The sequence below is a fragment of the Pseudochaenichthys georgianus genome, chromosome 9, assembly GCF_902827115.2.
Source record: "Pseudochaenichthys georgianus chromosome 9, fPseGeo1.2, whole genome shotgun sequence".
Taxonomy (NCBI): Eukaryota; Metazoa; Chordata; class Actinopteri; order Perciformes; family Channichthyidae; genus Pseudochaenichthys; species Pseudochaenichthys georgianus.
In genome coordinates this window covers 45,580,524-45,597,410 of record NC_047511.1, presented here as the reverse complement: position 1 = coordinate 45,597,410, position 16,887 = coordinate 45,580,524, and the positions used below count along the sequence as shown (strand labels likewise).

The window sequence follows — 16,887 nt, the reverse complement described above, 5'->3', positions numbered from 1 at the left end:
GTTTGTTTCTGACATTTTTAAGGATTATATATAATTTTCCAAACGATAATAAAACACAGCATGACTTTTAGACCTGCTTTGTTTTGAAAATAAAGAAGTAGTCCCTACGTTATTGGCCGCTTTACACATGACGCGGAGGAATTTACTTTGAAAGGAGGAAAAAAAAAGCAACCAGGAAGTCAGACAGAAGAGGAAACGCTCGCTGTTGTTGGAGCATAAAACTCTGTAAACAACTAAAAAAAGAGTTGAATAAAACTTGCAAACAACAACAACAACTTTGAACCTACTTCATCCACCTTTTGGGGCTCAATCGGGACTATTTCCACCAACATGGACATTGATCCGGTAGGTGATAATGGCGGAAGCTTGTTTGTTTCTTCACCGTCACCGTGTTTAACGACACTCAACAGGTGGATTTTATGGATGAAATAACTTTAAATCATGCCATAAAGTTAGTTTAATAAGTGTGTGTTTTAACTTAGCGTTGATTGAGAGAAAGTCCCTTTTATTTCTGTAGAAACCAAACACTCTTTAGTGGAAATACAGGTTTTTATTGTGAATTAATTTAGGCCAAAATCTTAAAATAATAATTTTATTCGGTTTTAATTCATTGACATCTTTTTATTTCGCTAATTAAGTGATACTAATGGTGGTTTCCCGCATATTTTAAAACACTTTCACACTGGTTGTTGTCTGTAGATACTACATTTTAAAATAAGGTACAAAATAAAACAGTTAAATAAACATAAATAGGAATAATATAAAAGTTGCATTTCAAAAAAAGTTAGAATCAAACAGTGCAAGATAAAAATTAAAACAATTAAATAAAGAGTTTTTAACTACATACTTTGATATAGTCAAATTCCTACTTTTACATCCTGAGCTAGTTTGATAGTGTACATTTAAGTTATATTATTATTTTAAATTGATGTCAGGGTTATATTTAAGTCATACATCACATGACAACTTAAAAAAAAAAAAATGCCTCTCTCAGTTTCATAGATGGATAGATTGGGAGGGATGAAAGCCTCTTTAATGGTCACACACACGGAGCACACAGGGACATGTGTTCTCTGCTTTTTACCCATCCTAGTACCAGGAGTCTAGTAGTAGGAGAGGCAGCTAGTGTACCGCACCCAGGGGGGAAGGGGGAAGTCCGGTGCCTTGCCCAAGGGCTCCACGGCAGGGCAGGAGGTGAACTGGGACCTCTCCAAGTAGCAGTCCACACTCCATATTTAGGTCTGGTCGGGACTTGAACCGGCGACCCTACAGCTCCCAGTCCAAGCCCCTACCGACTGAGCCACTGCCGGATATTAGCCGGGTTCTTAATGTTGTTACGGTAGTTTAATATAGCTAGTTATGTTTCATCTAATCAATAAATCACAGGTAAAAGACGATGAATTCTCTTCTGAAATGCACTTTTTGGGGGTAATATTCCAACCTTTACCTGCTGAGCTAATATTTGGTATAAAACTGAGCTAAGAAAGGCATTTTTAAAAGTTGTCATGTTACACTTATATAATTTCTAAATGTCGAATACAGCTGTAGTTGTCTCAAACTTGTATATCAGTATGTAGTGTCTCTACTTTAAAGAGTCCTCTCCTGCTGATGTTCAGGTGTATATCAGTGTGTAGTGTCTCTACTTTAAAGAGTCCTCTCCTGCTGATGTTCAGGTGTATATCAGTATGTAGTGTCTCTACTTTAAAGAGTCCTCTCCTGCTGATGTTCAGGTGTATATCAGTATGTAGTGTCTCTACTTTAAAGAGTCCTCTCCTGCTGATGTTCAGGTGTATATCAGTATGAAGTGTCTCTACTTTAAAGAGTCCTCTCCTGCTGATGTTCAGGTGTATATCAGTATGTAGTGTCTCTACTTTAAAGAGTCCTCTGCTGCTGATGTTCAGGTGTATATCAGTATGTAGTGTCTCTACTTTAAAGAGTCCTCTCCTGCTGATGTTCAGGTGGATATCAGTATGTAGTGTCTCTACTTTAAAGAGTCCTCTCCTGCTGATGTTCAGGTGGATATCAGTATGTAGTGTCTCTACTTTAAAGAGTGCTCTCCTGCTGATGTTCAGGTGTATATCAGTATGTAGTGTCTCTACTTTAAAGAGTCCTCTCCTGCTGATGTTCAGGTGTATATCAGTATGTAGTGTCTCTACTTTAAAGAGTCCTCTCCTGCTGATGTTCAGGTGTATATCAGTATGTAGTGTCTCTACTTTAAAGAGTCCTCTCCTGCTGATGTTCAGGTGTATATCAGTATGTAGTGTCTCTACTTTAAAGAGTCCTCTGCTGCTGATGTTCAGGTGTATATCAGTATGTAGTGTCTCTACTTTAAAGAGTCCTCTCCTGCTGATGTTCAGGTGTATATCAGTATGTAGTGTCTCTACTTTAAAGAGTCCTCTCCTGCTGATGTTCAGGTGTATATCAGTATGTAGTGTCTCTACTTTAAAGAGTCCTCTCCTGCTGATGTTCAGGTGTATATCAGTATGTAGTGTCTCTACTTTAAAGAGTCCTCTGCTGCTGATGTTCAGGTGTATATCAGTATGTAGTGTCTCTACTTTAAAGAGTCCTCTCCTGCTGATGTTCAGGTGTATATCAGTATGTAGTGTCTCTACTTTAAAGAGTCCTCTCCTGCTGATGTTCAGGTGTATATCAGTATGTAGTGTCTCTACTTTAAAGAGTCCTCTCCTGCTGATGTTCAGGTGTATATCAGTATGTAGTGTCTCTACTTTAAAGAGTCCTCTCCTGCTGATGTTCAAAAATAAATGCCAACTCTGTTCAAACTTTAAATCCAAAATGAACAGAAAATGATATTTTTAGTTTCACACTTGAAGACCAAACGAGACATTTACTACACGATTAATCGATTACTCAACATTCTAATTTCCACACGAAACTATATTTAAAACTTGGCTTTAAAAATAGTGATTTCTGAGGTTTTGAAACATCCAGCTTCTCCAATAACGAGATATGCTACTATTTCTAATTTGTATATCCGTTCAAGTTATTATCTATAGTTTTGCTCTGACAAATAAACACCATTTTCTGACATTTTATGGACCAAACATTAATAGATTTTTCACAATAACAGTTTGCATTTGATTAAATGGCAGGAAGTCATTGTTGGTTGCAGCCACACAGCGAAGTTGAACGCGTATCTTCACACATCTAGCAGAAGCGTGTCCAGTGTTCGTCTGTTGGGTTTAACATGCTTTAAAAATAGTGATTTCTGGTGTTTTGAAACATTAAAAGTCTAGAAAACCCATTTTTCCTGTACGCTCCACTGACTCGGAGAGGAAGGGGAAACCCTGCCGAACATACGAGTGTTGTTACATCATCGGTGTCAAATCAAACTGCCTGTTGCACATTTGACTCGATAAGAACCGGAGCGGTGAGGGTTTAAATACAAATCCTAAAGGTCCAACATAAATGTTTCAATAAGACAACGGTCCGTTTATTACGGTCATTCAAACTTTTAAACAATTGCAACAAGATTCTTAACACGAGGTTGCAAAAAGAAAAGTAATCTGTATGCAGCCGTTTGCATTGTGTCGGTGCTCGACCCTCAGAGTCGCAGAGTAAGAGCTGCAGGTATGAATAAAGGCAGCCGCACCCTCTTTCATTCAGCATTCCCATCATTGCTTTATAAATGTCTTCCCCCTCGTGTGTCCACTGAGGTTCGTCAGGCCCTACACATCTTCAACAAACCCCCCCTTTGCCTCAGCGGTGTCAGCGGACTCGCCCACAGCTCAGGGAATGCACTGCGCATTTTTTATTCCATCACAAAGCTGATGAATCAAATCACCAGCCAGTCTTTATGTTCTTCTGGTTGCTGTGGAATCTGAGAGGGGATTTGCTTGAGTTATTTCCTCTTTGTGTTTGCCTTCAACATGGCCTCCATCACTTCAGTCATGCATTCTTTTATACTTCAGTTATGATCCAGTGGAGAGTCCTTACCTGCTGGCCTAGTTAATCAAAGTGGTTACTTTCTGTTGGCTGGGCAGTGTAGTTTTACACACTGTCTGATTTGACTTTCTCAGGACATAAAACTGTTTTTTGGGGGCAGACCGCCTCAAAGAAAAACATATATTTACACACGTAAGGTCATCATCTCATCCGTGAGCAGAGCATCAAGTTGACGTGTATTCCAGCTGAATGCGGCGATTACCATTCTGTTCAGCAAAACGCCTCACAGACGTATTCAGATCAAAGCTTTAGTGCGTTCTGATTCAATGCTGAGTGCAGCCACACTGACAGTCTCTGCTCTGTCAGTGGAGACCGCAAATCCGAATGCTTCTCGTTTCGCGCCATCCAGTTCAAATGAAATCGCCGCCAATCATATGTCCAGGACCGGGGGAGGGGTTACATGACGTGCATCTTGTGCTGCATTCACTTGCACTCGGACATTAGAGACTTTCTCTCATAAATGTCCGAAGAGCGCTGTTTGCAGTCTATGGACATAGCGGATCATTTTGACTCGTGGCATTGATGTCTCGCAGATAACACGGATGAAAAGTATAATTTGCTCAGAGTCCAGAGACAGTTGTGGTTCGGAGTCCGTACTTTGAGGATGCCTGGTTTAAAGGGATGAATGAAATCCACGCTTTGCATTTACAACCGCATTCAAATGACTTGGAGTCGATTCAACTGATTCACATTCCAGAGAGCTCTTTGTCCGGATTCCTTTAAGCATATTTTCAACGTGATTTAACCACCATTAGGTTTACCGGAAGATCCTCATCCTCCTTCTGAGAGTTGATGCTTGATATCTGTCAGCCACTCAGTAGTTCACTGCACTTTAAAGGAGGGAGAGAATAATGATGTCCAGGTGTATATCAGTATGTAGTGTCTCTACTTTAAAGAGTCCTCTCCTGCTGATGTTCAGGTGTATATCAGTATGTAGTGTCTCTACTTTAAAGAGTCCTCTCCTGCTGATGTTCAGGTGTGTATCAGTATGTAGTGTCTCTACTTTAAAGAGTTCTCTCCTGCTGATGTTCAGGTGTATATCAGTATGTAGTGTCTCTACTTTAAAGAGTCCTCTCCTGCTGATGTTCAGGTGTATATCAGTATGTAGTGTCTCTACTTTAAAGAGTCCTCTCCTGCTGATGTTCAGGTGTATATCAGTATGTAGTGTCTCTACTTTAAAGAGTCCTCTCCTGCTGATGTTCAGGTGTATATCAGTATGTAGTGTTTCTACTTTAAAGAGTCCTCTCCTGCTGATGTTCAGGTGTATATCAGTATGTAGTGTCTCTACTTTAAAGAGTCCTCTCCTGCTGATGTTCAGGTGTGTATCAGTATGTAGTGTCTCTACTTTAAAGAGTCCTCTCCAGCTGATGTTCAGGTGTATATCAGTATGTAGTGTCTCTACTTTAAAGAGTCCTCTCCTGCTGATGTTCAGGTGTGTATCAGTATGTAGTGTCTCTACTTTAAAGAGTCCTCTCCTGCTGATGTTCAGGTGTGTATCAGTATGTAGTGTCTCTACTTTAAAGAGTCCTCTCCAGCTGATGTTCAGGTGTATATCAGTATGTAGTGTCTCTACTTTAAAGAGTCCTCTCCTGCTGATGTTCAGGTGTATATCAGTATGTAGTGTCTCTGACATGTCTCCATACTTTAATGTTCAAAAAGCTCTTTATTCGTCTCATACTCTCTGTGCTGCAGCACCTCTTTTCACCCTCTGTCTGAAACCAGAGCTGCTCTGATTGGTTAGCTGGTCGGCTCTGTTGTGATTGGTCAACCGCTTAGTGATGTCCCGCCCCTTAGCCTGTCACTTACAATGTGGAACGCTGGCCAATAGAAGCGTGAGTGTTAAACAGTGATGTCGGTATGTTATAGAAGTAAACAAAGGAGGGATAATAGCCTCTGCAGACCATTGACATGCACTAAAACCTATATACCACACTACAGTGGCCTCTGTACGTTCATGAAAGGAGCGGAGCAGAGCAGAGGAGGGAGACATCAGGTGACTCGACAAAACCTGCTCCGTTTCCTGGAGACCGTTGTGTTTACCGCCCTGTTGCCTCATGGGAAATGGCTGCCTCTTATTTCTCAACAGAGACGAAAAGGAATGTTATTCTTACAAAAGCTCCGGCGTAATAAACGTGTAAAGGTCCCGACTCCTTCATCTCCTACAATAAGTCGCAGAAATAATAAAAAATGTGGATTTTATTTACGACTTTGAGACATTTTCGTAGGCAAAGTTATCCTATGTTTTCTCACGTGTCTGTCGCTCACGATTCAAAGGCTTTATTGTCCTTTAGCTTCAGCTTCGTTTGAATGGAAATCTGAAGTCTCCTTCAATAATGTAACATGCAATAAACTGAAGAATAACGAAACATACAGTTGTGCAGTAATTTGCAAGAATACAAAAAAAAGCACGAGCTCCAAACTGGCCCTGGAACCGCTTCGGTGTCGATTTGATATAAGTTGATTACGCTTTATATACATGCGATTATTCATTATTTGTGTTCTTCAAAACAACATTTTAAATAAAGAACTTTTGGGGACTTCTTTTGGAGAAACTGGCAGGTCTAGTTCAGTACAAGTTAAATAGCTCCTTCCTGAACACTGCTATAAATAAGATCTGAGGATTATATTGAGTAACCTGGTCATATTTCATAAGTTGAAATTGTATTTTTGGTATTTTTCATGCCATTATTTTAGAAAATGCTGTTTATAAGTCTCCGAAATTGAGATATCCTTCTTTCTTTCTGTTTTACATAATCCCTAAGTGAATATCCTTAAGTGTGGGACTCTCAAAACAAGACATTTATCGACTAAACAATCAAATCTATTGATTAATAATTGAAGATTAGTTGAAAATGGAAACATTCTGTAGTTTTAGCCCATATCACATTCCACTTCCTGTAAATGAATGCAATAAAACTAACTTTTGACGGCTTAACGTATTTTTTAATTGTTTTTAAAGTAGTTTAAGCCCTACACCAGGGGTGTCAAACTCAAGGCCCGTGGGCCAAATCCGGCCCGCGACTTCATTTTATGCGGCCCCACAAGAGCTTGCAAAGAACGGTTACAGGCTGATTTACAGAAGCACACAAACTACATGTCCCACAATGCATCTCTCATTTGACTTTGTTCTCAGAATTAGACTTTTATTTCAAGATTTCACTTTTTAAATCACTTTGTGACATGCTCACTGAAGAGACTTGCAATTATTTTCCCTAGACTTCTGCTTTCAGACATAGTTAATTATGAAGTTATTACCCTGTCCGATAATAATCCAATGCAGAGGCAATGACATTATTTTATATATATATAACATATTTATATATGCATTTTTATATAGTCTTGAAGTTACAACCGGCCCTTTAAGTGCAGCCATAATGCTGATGTGGCCCGTGGTGAAATTGAGTTTGACACCCCTGCCCTACACAATTTTATTTACAAGCGCACTTTTAATTTGAGTAAACAAAACTCAAAGTGCAACAGAGTAAAATGGTTGAAACAAAACAACAAAAACAACAAAACAAAAGCAGTGACGTTTACGCCGGCATGGCAACAAGAGGGGGTTTTAAAGATCCAGTAAAAGGCTATTCTAAAAAGATGCATTTTTAGGCCTTGAAAAAAAATCCACTGCCGCTCCCATGTGTAATGCTCCGTTCCTCAACACATTCCTACATTGAATTACTTTTCTTTTTCTGTGTGGTCCCAGGAGCGAGGAGGAGCCGAGGCGGCGCCGGAGCCCAAAGACAAGGTTCAGATCCTGAAGGAGCAGGTGGACGGGGTGAAAGACATCATGACGGAAAACGTGGACCGCATCCTCGCCCGGGGGGAGAGGCTGGACGACCTGATGGGGAAATCTGAGGACCTCCAGAATGGGGTACGGTCATGATACAGAGATATTATGATGCCTACACGTTCAGTTCAGCAGGATAATCTCCACTTATTAATACCACTTTATGATTTCTGAGGTAAAAAGCTAACGTGCTAGCTACTAACAGACTAAGAATGCTTAAATTAAAACTGATTAATATCTAAAATAAACAAAGTTGATGGTTAGTGACTTTACCGCCTGTAACTCCAGCTCGATGATCTGCTCCTTGTAGGAATACGCCTTGTTCTCTCTCTTCATGTTGCCTTTCTTTGTGGTTTCCTTCGAGGCGCTGCAGAAAGAGAGACGAAGACAGAAGTTAATAAATGCTAAATATAGTGGTCTCAACGTTTGTGCTACCGCTAAGCTAAAGGTGGCTAATGTTGTGCTATAAAGGAACTACGACACGGTCACATGACTTCACGTCACCACCGCTAAGCTAAAGGCGGCTAATGTTGGGCTATAAGGAACTACAGCACGGTCACATGACTTCACGTCACCACCGCTAAGCTAAAGGTGGCTAATGTTGGGCTATAAAGGAACTACAGCACGGTCACAGGACTTCACGTCACCACCGCTAAGCTAAAGGTGGCTAATGTTGGGCTATAAAGGAACTACAGCACGGTCACATGACTTCACGTCACCACCGCTAAGCTAAAGGTGGCTAATGTTGGGCTAATCAATGAGACACTTCTTAGCAACCTCCATTTTAAAATCCACTAGTGGGTTATTTACTGACATATTTTATGTCGTAGAACAAAACGTTGACATCTCTTCAGCTTGTGCTAACCACAGACCTTATTTCAGGATAACAACCAAAAACACATTCAGAAAACCATTGATTTGTGTTAAAATGCTGACTCATGTCCTGGTTTTAGGACTCATTCCTGCACCACACACACCAGTCTTGTTTAATGTTCAGTCTGTAGCTTCGATGTCAACTAAAAAAAGGCTTCAATTCGAGAGAAGCACGAGCGTAGTTGTTTCCTCTAACAATGCTATAGAGAATATACTATGTGCATGTAAAGTTTAAAGATATATTAAGTTAAATCTACTATTGGATATTGTTCAGTGGGAACAAAGACTCCTTGTGTAAAATTAGAGTGGTACAGGGATGTCCTATTTCTGTGTTGGACCCTGAAGGCAGCATCTCCCTGGTCCAATGGGATTTCTCCACGTGACAAACGCTTATGATGTCAAAAGGTTTATAGAAATGGATCGGGACAAAAAGAGAGAATCTTTGTTCCTGAAACTTTCAGTCTCTTTACACAGAGGGGACACATGTTGATGTAGAAGAGACATGGAGAAGAGGGGACACATGTTGATGTAGAAGAGGGGACACATGTTGATGTAGAAGAGGCATGAAGAAGAGGGGACACATGTTGATGTAGAAGAGACATGAAGAAGAGGGGACACATGTTGATGGAGAAGAGGCATGAAGAAGAGGGGACACATGTTGATGTAGAAGAGACATGGAGAAGAGGGGACACATGTTGATGTAGAAGAGACATGGAGAAGAGGGGACACATGTTGATGTAGAAGAGACATGGAGAAGAGGGGACACATGTTGATGTAGAAGAGGCATGAAGAAGAGGGGACACATGTTGATGTAGAAGAGACATGAAGAAGAGGGGACACATGTTGATGTAGAAGAGACATGGAGAAGAGGGGACACATGTTGATGGAGAAGAGACATGAAGAAGAGGGGACACATGTTGATGTAGAAGAGGCATGAAGAAGAGGGGACACATGTTGATGTAGAAGAGACATGAAGAAGAGGGGACACATGTTGATGGAGAAGAGACATGAAGAAGAGGGGACACATGTTGATGGAGAAGAGACATGAAGAAGAGGGGACACATGTTGATGTAGAAGAGACACGAAGAAGAGGGGACACATGTTGATGTAGAAGAGACACGGAGAAGAGGGGACACATGTTGATGTAGAAGAGACACGGAGAAGAGGGGACACATGTTGATGTAGAAGAGACACGGAGAAGAGGGGACACATGTTGATGTAGAAGAGACATGGAGAAGAGGGGACACATGTTGATGTAGAAGAGACATGGAGAAGAGGGGACACATGTTGATGTAGAAGAGACATGAAGAAGAGGGGACACATGTTGATGTGGAAGAGACATGAAGAAGAGGGGACACATGTTGATGTAGAAGAGAGGACACATGTTGATGTAGAAGAGACACGAAGAAGAGGGGACACATGTTGATGTAGAAGAGACACGGAGAAGAGGGGACACATGTTGATGTAGAAGAGACACGGAGAAGAGGGGACACATGTTGATGTAGAAGAGACATGAAGAAGAGGGGACACATGTTGATGTGGAAGAGACATGGAGAAGAGGGGACACATGTTGATGTAGAAGAGGGGACACATGTTGATGTAGAAGAGACACGAAGAAGAGGGGACACATGTTGATGTAGAAGAGACACGGAGAAGAGGGGACACATGTTGATGTAGAAGAGACACGGAGAAGAGGGGACACATGTTGATCTAGAAGAGACATGGAGAAGAGGGGACACATGTTGATGTAGAAGAGACATGGAGAAGAGGGGACACATGTTGATGTAGAAGAGACATGGAGAAGAGGGGACACATGTTGATGTAGAAGAGACACGAAGAAGAGGGGACACATGTTGATGTAGAAGAGACACGAAGAAGAGGGGACACATGTTGATGTAGAAGAGACACGAAGAAGAGGGGACACATGTTGATGTAGAAGAGACACGGAGAAGAGGGGACACATGTTGATGTAGAAGAGACACGGAGAAGAGGGGACACATGTTGATGTAGAAGAGACACGGAGAAGAGGGGACACATGTTGATGTAGAAGAGACACGGAGAAGAGGGGACACATGTTGATGTAGAAGAGACACGGAGAAGAGGGGACACATGTTGATGTAGAAGAGACATGAAGAAGAGGGGACACATGTTGATGTAGAAGAGACAGGAAGAAGAGGGGACACATGTTGATGTAGAAGAGACAGGAAGAAGAGGGGACACATGTTGATGTAGAAGAGACATGAAGAAGAGGGGACACATGTTGATGTAGAAGAGACATGAAGAAGAGGGGACACATGTTGATGTAGAAGAGACATGAAGAAGAAGGGACACATGTTGATGTAGAAGAGACATGAAGAAGAGGGGACACATGTTGATGTAGAAGAGACATGAAGAAGAGGGGACACATGTTGATGTAGAAGAGACATGAAGAAGAAGGGACACATGTTGATGTAGAAGAGACATGAAGAAGAGGGGACACATGTTGATGTGGAAGAGACATGGAGAAGAGGGGACACATGTTGATGTAGAAGAGACATGGAGAAGAGGGGACACATGTTGATGTAGAAGAGACATGGAGAAGAGGGGACACATGTTGATGTGGAAGAGACATGAAGAAGAGGTGACACATGTTTGATGTAGAAGAGACATGAAGAAGAGGGGACACATGTTGATGTAGAAGAGACATGAAGAAGAAGGGACACATGTTGATGTAGAAGAGACATGAAGAAGAGGGGACACATGTTGATGTGGAAGAGACATGGAGAAGAGGGGACACATGTTGATGTAGAAGAGGCATGAAGAAGAGGGGACACATGTTGATGTAGAAGAGACATGAAGAAGAGGGGACACATGTTGATGTAGAAGAGACATGAAGAAGAGGGGACACATGTTGATGTAGAAGAGACACGAAGAAGAGGGGACACATGTTGATGTAGAAGAGACACGGAGAAGAGGGGACACATGTTGATGTAGAAGAGACATGAAGAAGAGGGGACACATGTTGATGTAGAAGAGACACGGAGAAGAGGGGACACATGTTGATGTAGAAGAGACATGGAGAAGAGGGGACACATGTTGATGTAGAAGAGACACGAAGAAGAGGGGACACATGTTGATGTAGAAGAGACATGAAGAAGAGGGGACACATGTTGATGTAGAAGAGACATGAAGAAGAGGGGACACATGTTGATGTAGAAGAGACATGAAGAAGAGGGGACACATGTTGATGTAGAAGAGACATGGAGAAGAGGGGACACATGTTGATGTAGAAGAGACATGGAGAAGAGGGGACACATGTTGATGTAGAAGAGACATGAAGAAGAGGGGACACATGTTGATGTAGAAGAGACATGAAGAAGAGGGGACACATGTTGATGGAGAAGAGACATGAAGAAGAGGGGACACATGTTGATGTAGAAGAGACATGAAGAAGAGGGGACACATGTTGATGTAGAAGAGACATGAAGAAGAGGGGACACATGTTGATGTAGAAGAGACGTGAAGAAGAGGGGACACATGTTGATGGAGAAGAGACATGAAGAAGAGGGGACACATGTTGATGTAGAAGAGACATGAAGAAGAGGGGACACATGTTGATGTAGAAGAGACATGAAGAAGAGGGGACACATGTTGATGTAGAAGAGACATGAAGAAGTGGATTTTGCACAATAGGAGACCTTTAACATCACGCTCTCTCTGTCTCTCTCTCTGTCTCTCTCTCTCTCCCCCTCTCTCTCTCTCTCTCTCTCTCAGGCTCAGCACTTCAAGCAGACGTCGGTGAAAGTGGCTCGTACGTACTGGTGGAAGAACGTGAAGCTGGTGGTGGTCATCGTGGTGGTCGTGCTCATCATCGTGCTCATCATCGTCCTCCTCTCCACCGGGGTCATTCCCACCGGGGAAAAGCCTATCACGCCCACCTTAAAGCCATAAACACACACACACACACACACACACACACACACACACACACTTGCACAATGTACATACCAAGTTACAGTAAAACAGAAAAGTAATATATAGACTCAAAGAATAATAATAATAACTGCTGTCTGGGGAAACGGTTTCTGCTTCATGCTCGTCATGGTTTTTGAAGACCAGTGCTGTTCTAGTTTATTGGTGATTTATTTCATCACAATTCCAGCCTGTAGTTAATTTTTGAATTTGTGAGACGGCAGCAAAGAAATCAGTTTAAAGAGGCCCTATTGTGCTTATCTGGGTTTGTATATAGGCTCTGGTTCCTCCATTGGACTCCTTGGTTTAGTTCCAGAACAGAATGACATCACCATGCAAGACTCAGGCTCCCATTGGCTAGCACTCCAACACAAGGGGCGGGACATCTCTAAGTGGGTAACCAATCACCACAGAGCAGGCAAGCAGTCTAAATCTGGGCAGATTAGGGCGCCTTTTAAAGTGGATTTCTTCAGTCTTTTAACAGACATTATCAGTCTTGAATGTAATCCCCCTAAATGCACCTTTTACGACGAGAAGTTTGTATAGTTTTAAAGATAAAAATGCAGTTTAAAAAAAACATGTTTTCTGACAAATCTGTAATGTATAGGTCAGTGGAAGGCTAAATTGTATATTGGATATGTATGTTACCGTCTGTGGGCTTATTATTATTAGTATTATTATTATTCCTGCTGTCACTTTTCTTGTCAGACAATCTAGAAAAGGGAATCACGTTAGAAGTTATATTTACATGTGTAGGAACCTTTGTGCAATCAGATACTTGGTGGTGTGTTTGAGGAGAGGTTTGTTGTATTGATAATACAGAGTCAACGTCTAAACTGTTACACAGACATCTAATAATATACCTGGGTTGGGTTTCAAAACACTTTAACATAATCTGTAAATGTACATCAGAGTCTTATTAGTTCTAGAAAATACCTTTATTTAAGAAGTGGGGAAACATTTGCTTCTGTCAAAAACATTTTAAAAAACAACCAAAGTTAGAAAATATCCAACGTTTGCAAGTTTAAAAAAACAACATTTGAAGTTTCCTGTAGGACTTCTATCTTAATACTCGACCGAATTTAAAAATAAAAGTCCCGAATAATATAATATCACTTAACGCCGTGACTGGTTATGGTTCAGAGCGTCCATGTTTTTGTTTGTAATTGGGGATTGTTGAGTGTTTCCAGTCGTTATGCTAAGCTAAGCTAACGAGGGGCTAGCTGTAGCTTCATATCAAACGTACAGACCAACAAGTGAAAGATAAACCATCAGTGGTACAAACAAACATTCATCGATGTAACTTTGACAAGAGATGCACATATTTCCCTCGATACTCAATACTACATTTCAAAATAATCATTCCAATGAAAGCTGTTTGAGTCTTTAAGCTAAGCTAAGCTAAGCTAACCAGCTGTAGCTTTATATTCACCATACAGACCAACAGTCGCTTATCATGCAAATCGGAGCCTTAAACTAAATATTAGTGGACGGACGTCGATGTTGCTATCCTTGATATTCAACATACTTTTTTTTTTTTTTTTAAATGGCCCCAATTGGTAAATAACACAACATTTTGAGATAAATTAAGTCCTGGTTGTTCCCACGCTTCCAGTTTTCGTGCATCAGGCTCTAACGTTAATGAAAGATCAGAACAATGGGTACAAAGACCCCCCCCCCCTCTCTTCTACCTGCTGCAGCAGTGCCAAGCTATTCTCTACAAAGGTCATAATAGTGATGCACTGTCAATAGTCAGCACAGCCTCTCCTCTTGTGTATATTTGCAAAGTGTTAACGAGTTCCTAGCTAAGCTGTTTATTCAACGCGTCATGTCTAACTCTTTTCTCTGAGCCTCAACGAGTCAAGGAAGTGAGTTCTGATTAGTCATGTTGGTAATCGTCTAAAGGAAGCTGTGTAGTCGTGACGCTCCGGGTGAAGGAGTGATGATAGCCTTCCTGTCTGCTTCGCCCCGCTCAGCTGACCTGAGACCAGCAGGGTTTTATCCTCATGACTTGTGATGTTCAATGGTTTTAATGGTCCTGAAATAAATGAATAGTATTTACCTCCGAGCTGTTGTCCTGCTGTTTGTTGATCCGCCACCAGATGGAGCCACAGAGTCACGATAAGATCAACGCAAAGAAAGGTCATCAAGGCGTTCACTGAGGCGGAGAAGTACTCAGATCGTGTACTTGAGTAAAGTAGAAGTACTCAGATCTTGTACTTGAGTAAAAGTAGAAGTACTCAGATCTGGTACTTGAGTAAAAGTAGAAGTACTCAGATCTTGTACTTGAGTAAAAGTAGAAGTACTCAGATATTGTACTTGAGTAAAGTAGAAGTACTCAAATCATGTACTTGAGTAAAAGTAGAAGTACTCAGATCTTGTACTTGAGTAAAAGTAGAAGTACTCAGATCTGGTACTTGAGTAAAAGTAGAAGTACTCAGATCTTGTACTTGAGTAAAAGTAGAAGTACTCAGATATTGTACTTGAGTAAAGTAGAAGTACTCAAATCATGTACTTGAGTAAAAGTAGAAGTACTCAGATCTTGTACTTGAGTAAAAGTAGAAGTACTCAGATCTGGTACTTGAGTAAAAGTAGAAGTACTCAGATCTTGTACTTGAGTAAAAGTAGAAGTACTCAGATCTGGTACTTGAGTAAAAGTAGAAGTACTCAGATCTTGTACTTGAGTAAAAGTAGAAGTACTCAGATCTTGTACTTGAGTAAAAGTAGAAGTACTCAGATCTGGTACTTGAGTAAAAGTAGAAGTACTCAGATCTTGTACTTGAGTAAAAGTAGAAGTACTCAGATATTGTACTTGAGTAAAGTAGAACTACTCAAATCATGTACTTGAGTAAAAGTAGAAGTACTCAGATCTTGTACTTGAGTAAAAGTAGAAGTACTCAGATCTTGTACTTGAGTAAAAGTAGAAGTACTCATATCTTGTACTTGAGTAAAAGTAGAAGTACTCAGATCTTGTACTTGAGTAAAAGTAGAAGTACCAGAGTGTAGGAATACTCTGTCACAGTAAAAGTCCTGCATTCAAAATGTTCCTCAAGTGAAAGTATAAAAGTATTCTCATCAAAATATAGTGAAAGACAGTGAAAGTAGTCGTTGTGCAGATTGGTCCATTTCAGAATAATATATATGATATGTTTTATAATGATTGATCATGAAAGTGTTCTCAAAGCTGGTGAAGGTGCAGCTAGTCTGAATGGCTTTGTAGACTGCAGGTCGTGTTGATATGTTGGTAATGTGAAGGATTGTCTCCTGCAGCCTCCTCCATCACTAACAGCAGGCTCTTGTACAGCCGTGTCTAGTTGTAAATAAAGTACTTCCAGGAAATATATGTTTAATTATGAATACAAATGTCTCATTGTTTTAATTTTGATGTAATTCTTTTAAGTTTTCAGTTTCTAAATTAGCACACGCGCGCGTGCACACACACACACACAGTTAGATGTACTTAAAAAAAAAGGGAAAAGGGAATGGAAGGAGATTAAATAAAGGAGATTTATAAACACAATTATTTTGTCTCGTCTTTTATCGTAAACTACTGAGCATGTTTATAAAATAATAATAATAATAATTCCTTACATTTATTATAGCGCTTTTCCAGATGCTCAAAGCGCTTTACAAATACACATTACACTATACATACATACATGCAATGGTCACCGCTGTGGACAATACCCACAGGAGCAAGTGCAGTGTCTGGCCCAAGGACACACCGGCCTGACGCGGTGTATATGTCGTCAGTTAGTGTTTGAGAATCCAATTGGGACAGGATTAGAATTTAAAACATTGATAAACGAGCTCCAATTATCAACAACATGAGATTAGAAGAGGTAACAATGTTTGTTATGTTAAAGTCGTCTTTGTCTTGTGTTTCAAAAGTATTGGCCGAATCAGAACCTTATATTTGATATGGATCCAGTACTCGAGGTAATAAGGCTCGCCCTATTTGTTTGGAGCAGGTGGCTCACAGCTGCCGCCATGTTGTTTCGCATCGCAGTTGGTGCGACTGTTGCGGCTTTCACACCAGCGCTTTTCAGTTTCTAGCTCCGAGCGGGAGCTTTTCTGCTTCAGCTCCGGTTTCCCTTTTCAGCTCCCGCTCTGTGCACACCGCCCACTGGCGCCCCAGAGCTGCCCTTGCTGCGTCATGACGTCACCGTTTACATCGCTGATTTGCTCCCCAACGGAAGCTCACAACAACAACAACAACAACAGCGTCGGGTCGATGATCGTGTTGCTTTTAATCACACGAAGCCAGAATAAATTGAATAACGACTTCTCCAACCTTATACTTTGCTCCAGAG

At 41.0% G+C, this 16,887-nt stretch overlaps 1 protein-coding gene across 1 annotated transcript; it reads left to right on the top strand.

The window, feature by feature from the left end:
• Positions 1-139: 139 nt before the first annotated feature.
• vamp8 (vesicle-associated membrane protein 8 (endobrevin)) lies at positions 140-14,642 on the top strand. Its single transcript, XM_034091206.2, has 3 exons — positions 140-345; positions 7,667-7,834; positions 12,377-14,642. Exons 1-3 carry the CDS (start codon positions 331-333, stop codon positions 12,551-12,553), a joined length of 360 nt encoding a protein of 119 aa, XP_033947097.1. The 5' UTR covers positions 140-330; the 3' UTR covers positions 12,554-14,642.
• The last annotated feature ends 2,245 nt before the right edge of the window (positions 14,643-16,887 follow it).

Excerpts from the sequence above, each read along its gene's own strand:
- vamp8 (XM_034091206.2), top strand. Across the intron at positions 7,835-12,376 it reads CTGAGGACCTCCAGAATGGG|GCTCAGCACTTCAAGCAGAC; the intron begins GTACGGTCATGA and ends TCTCTCTCTCAG.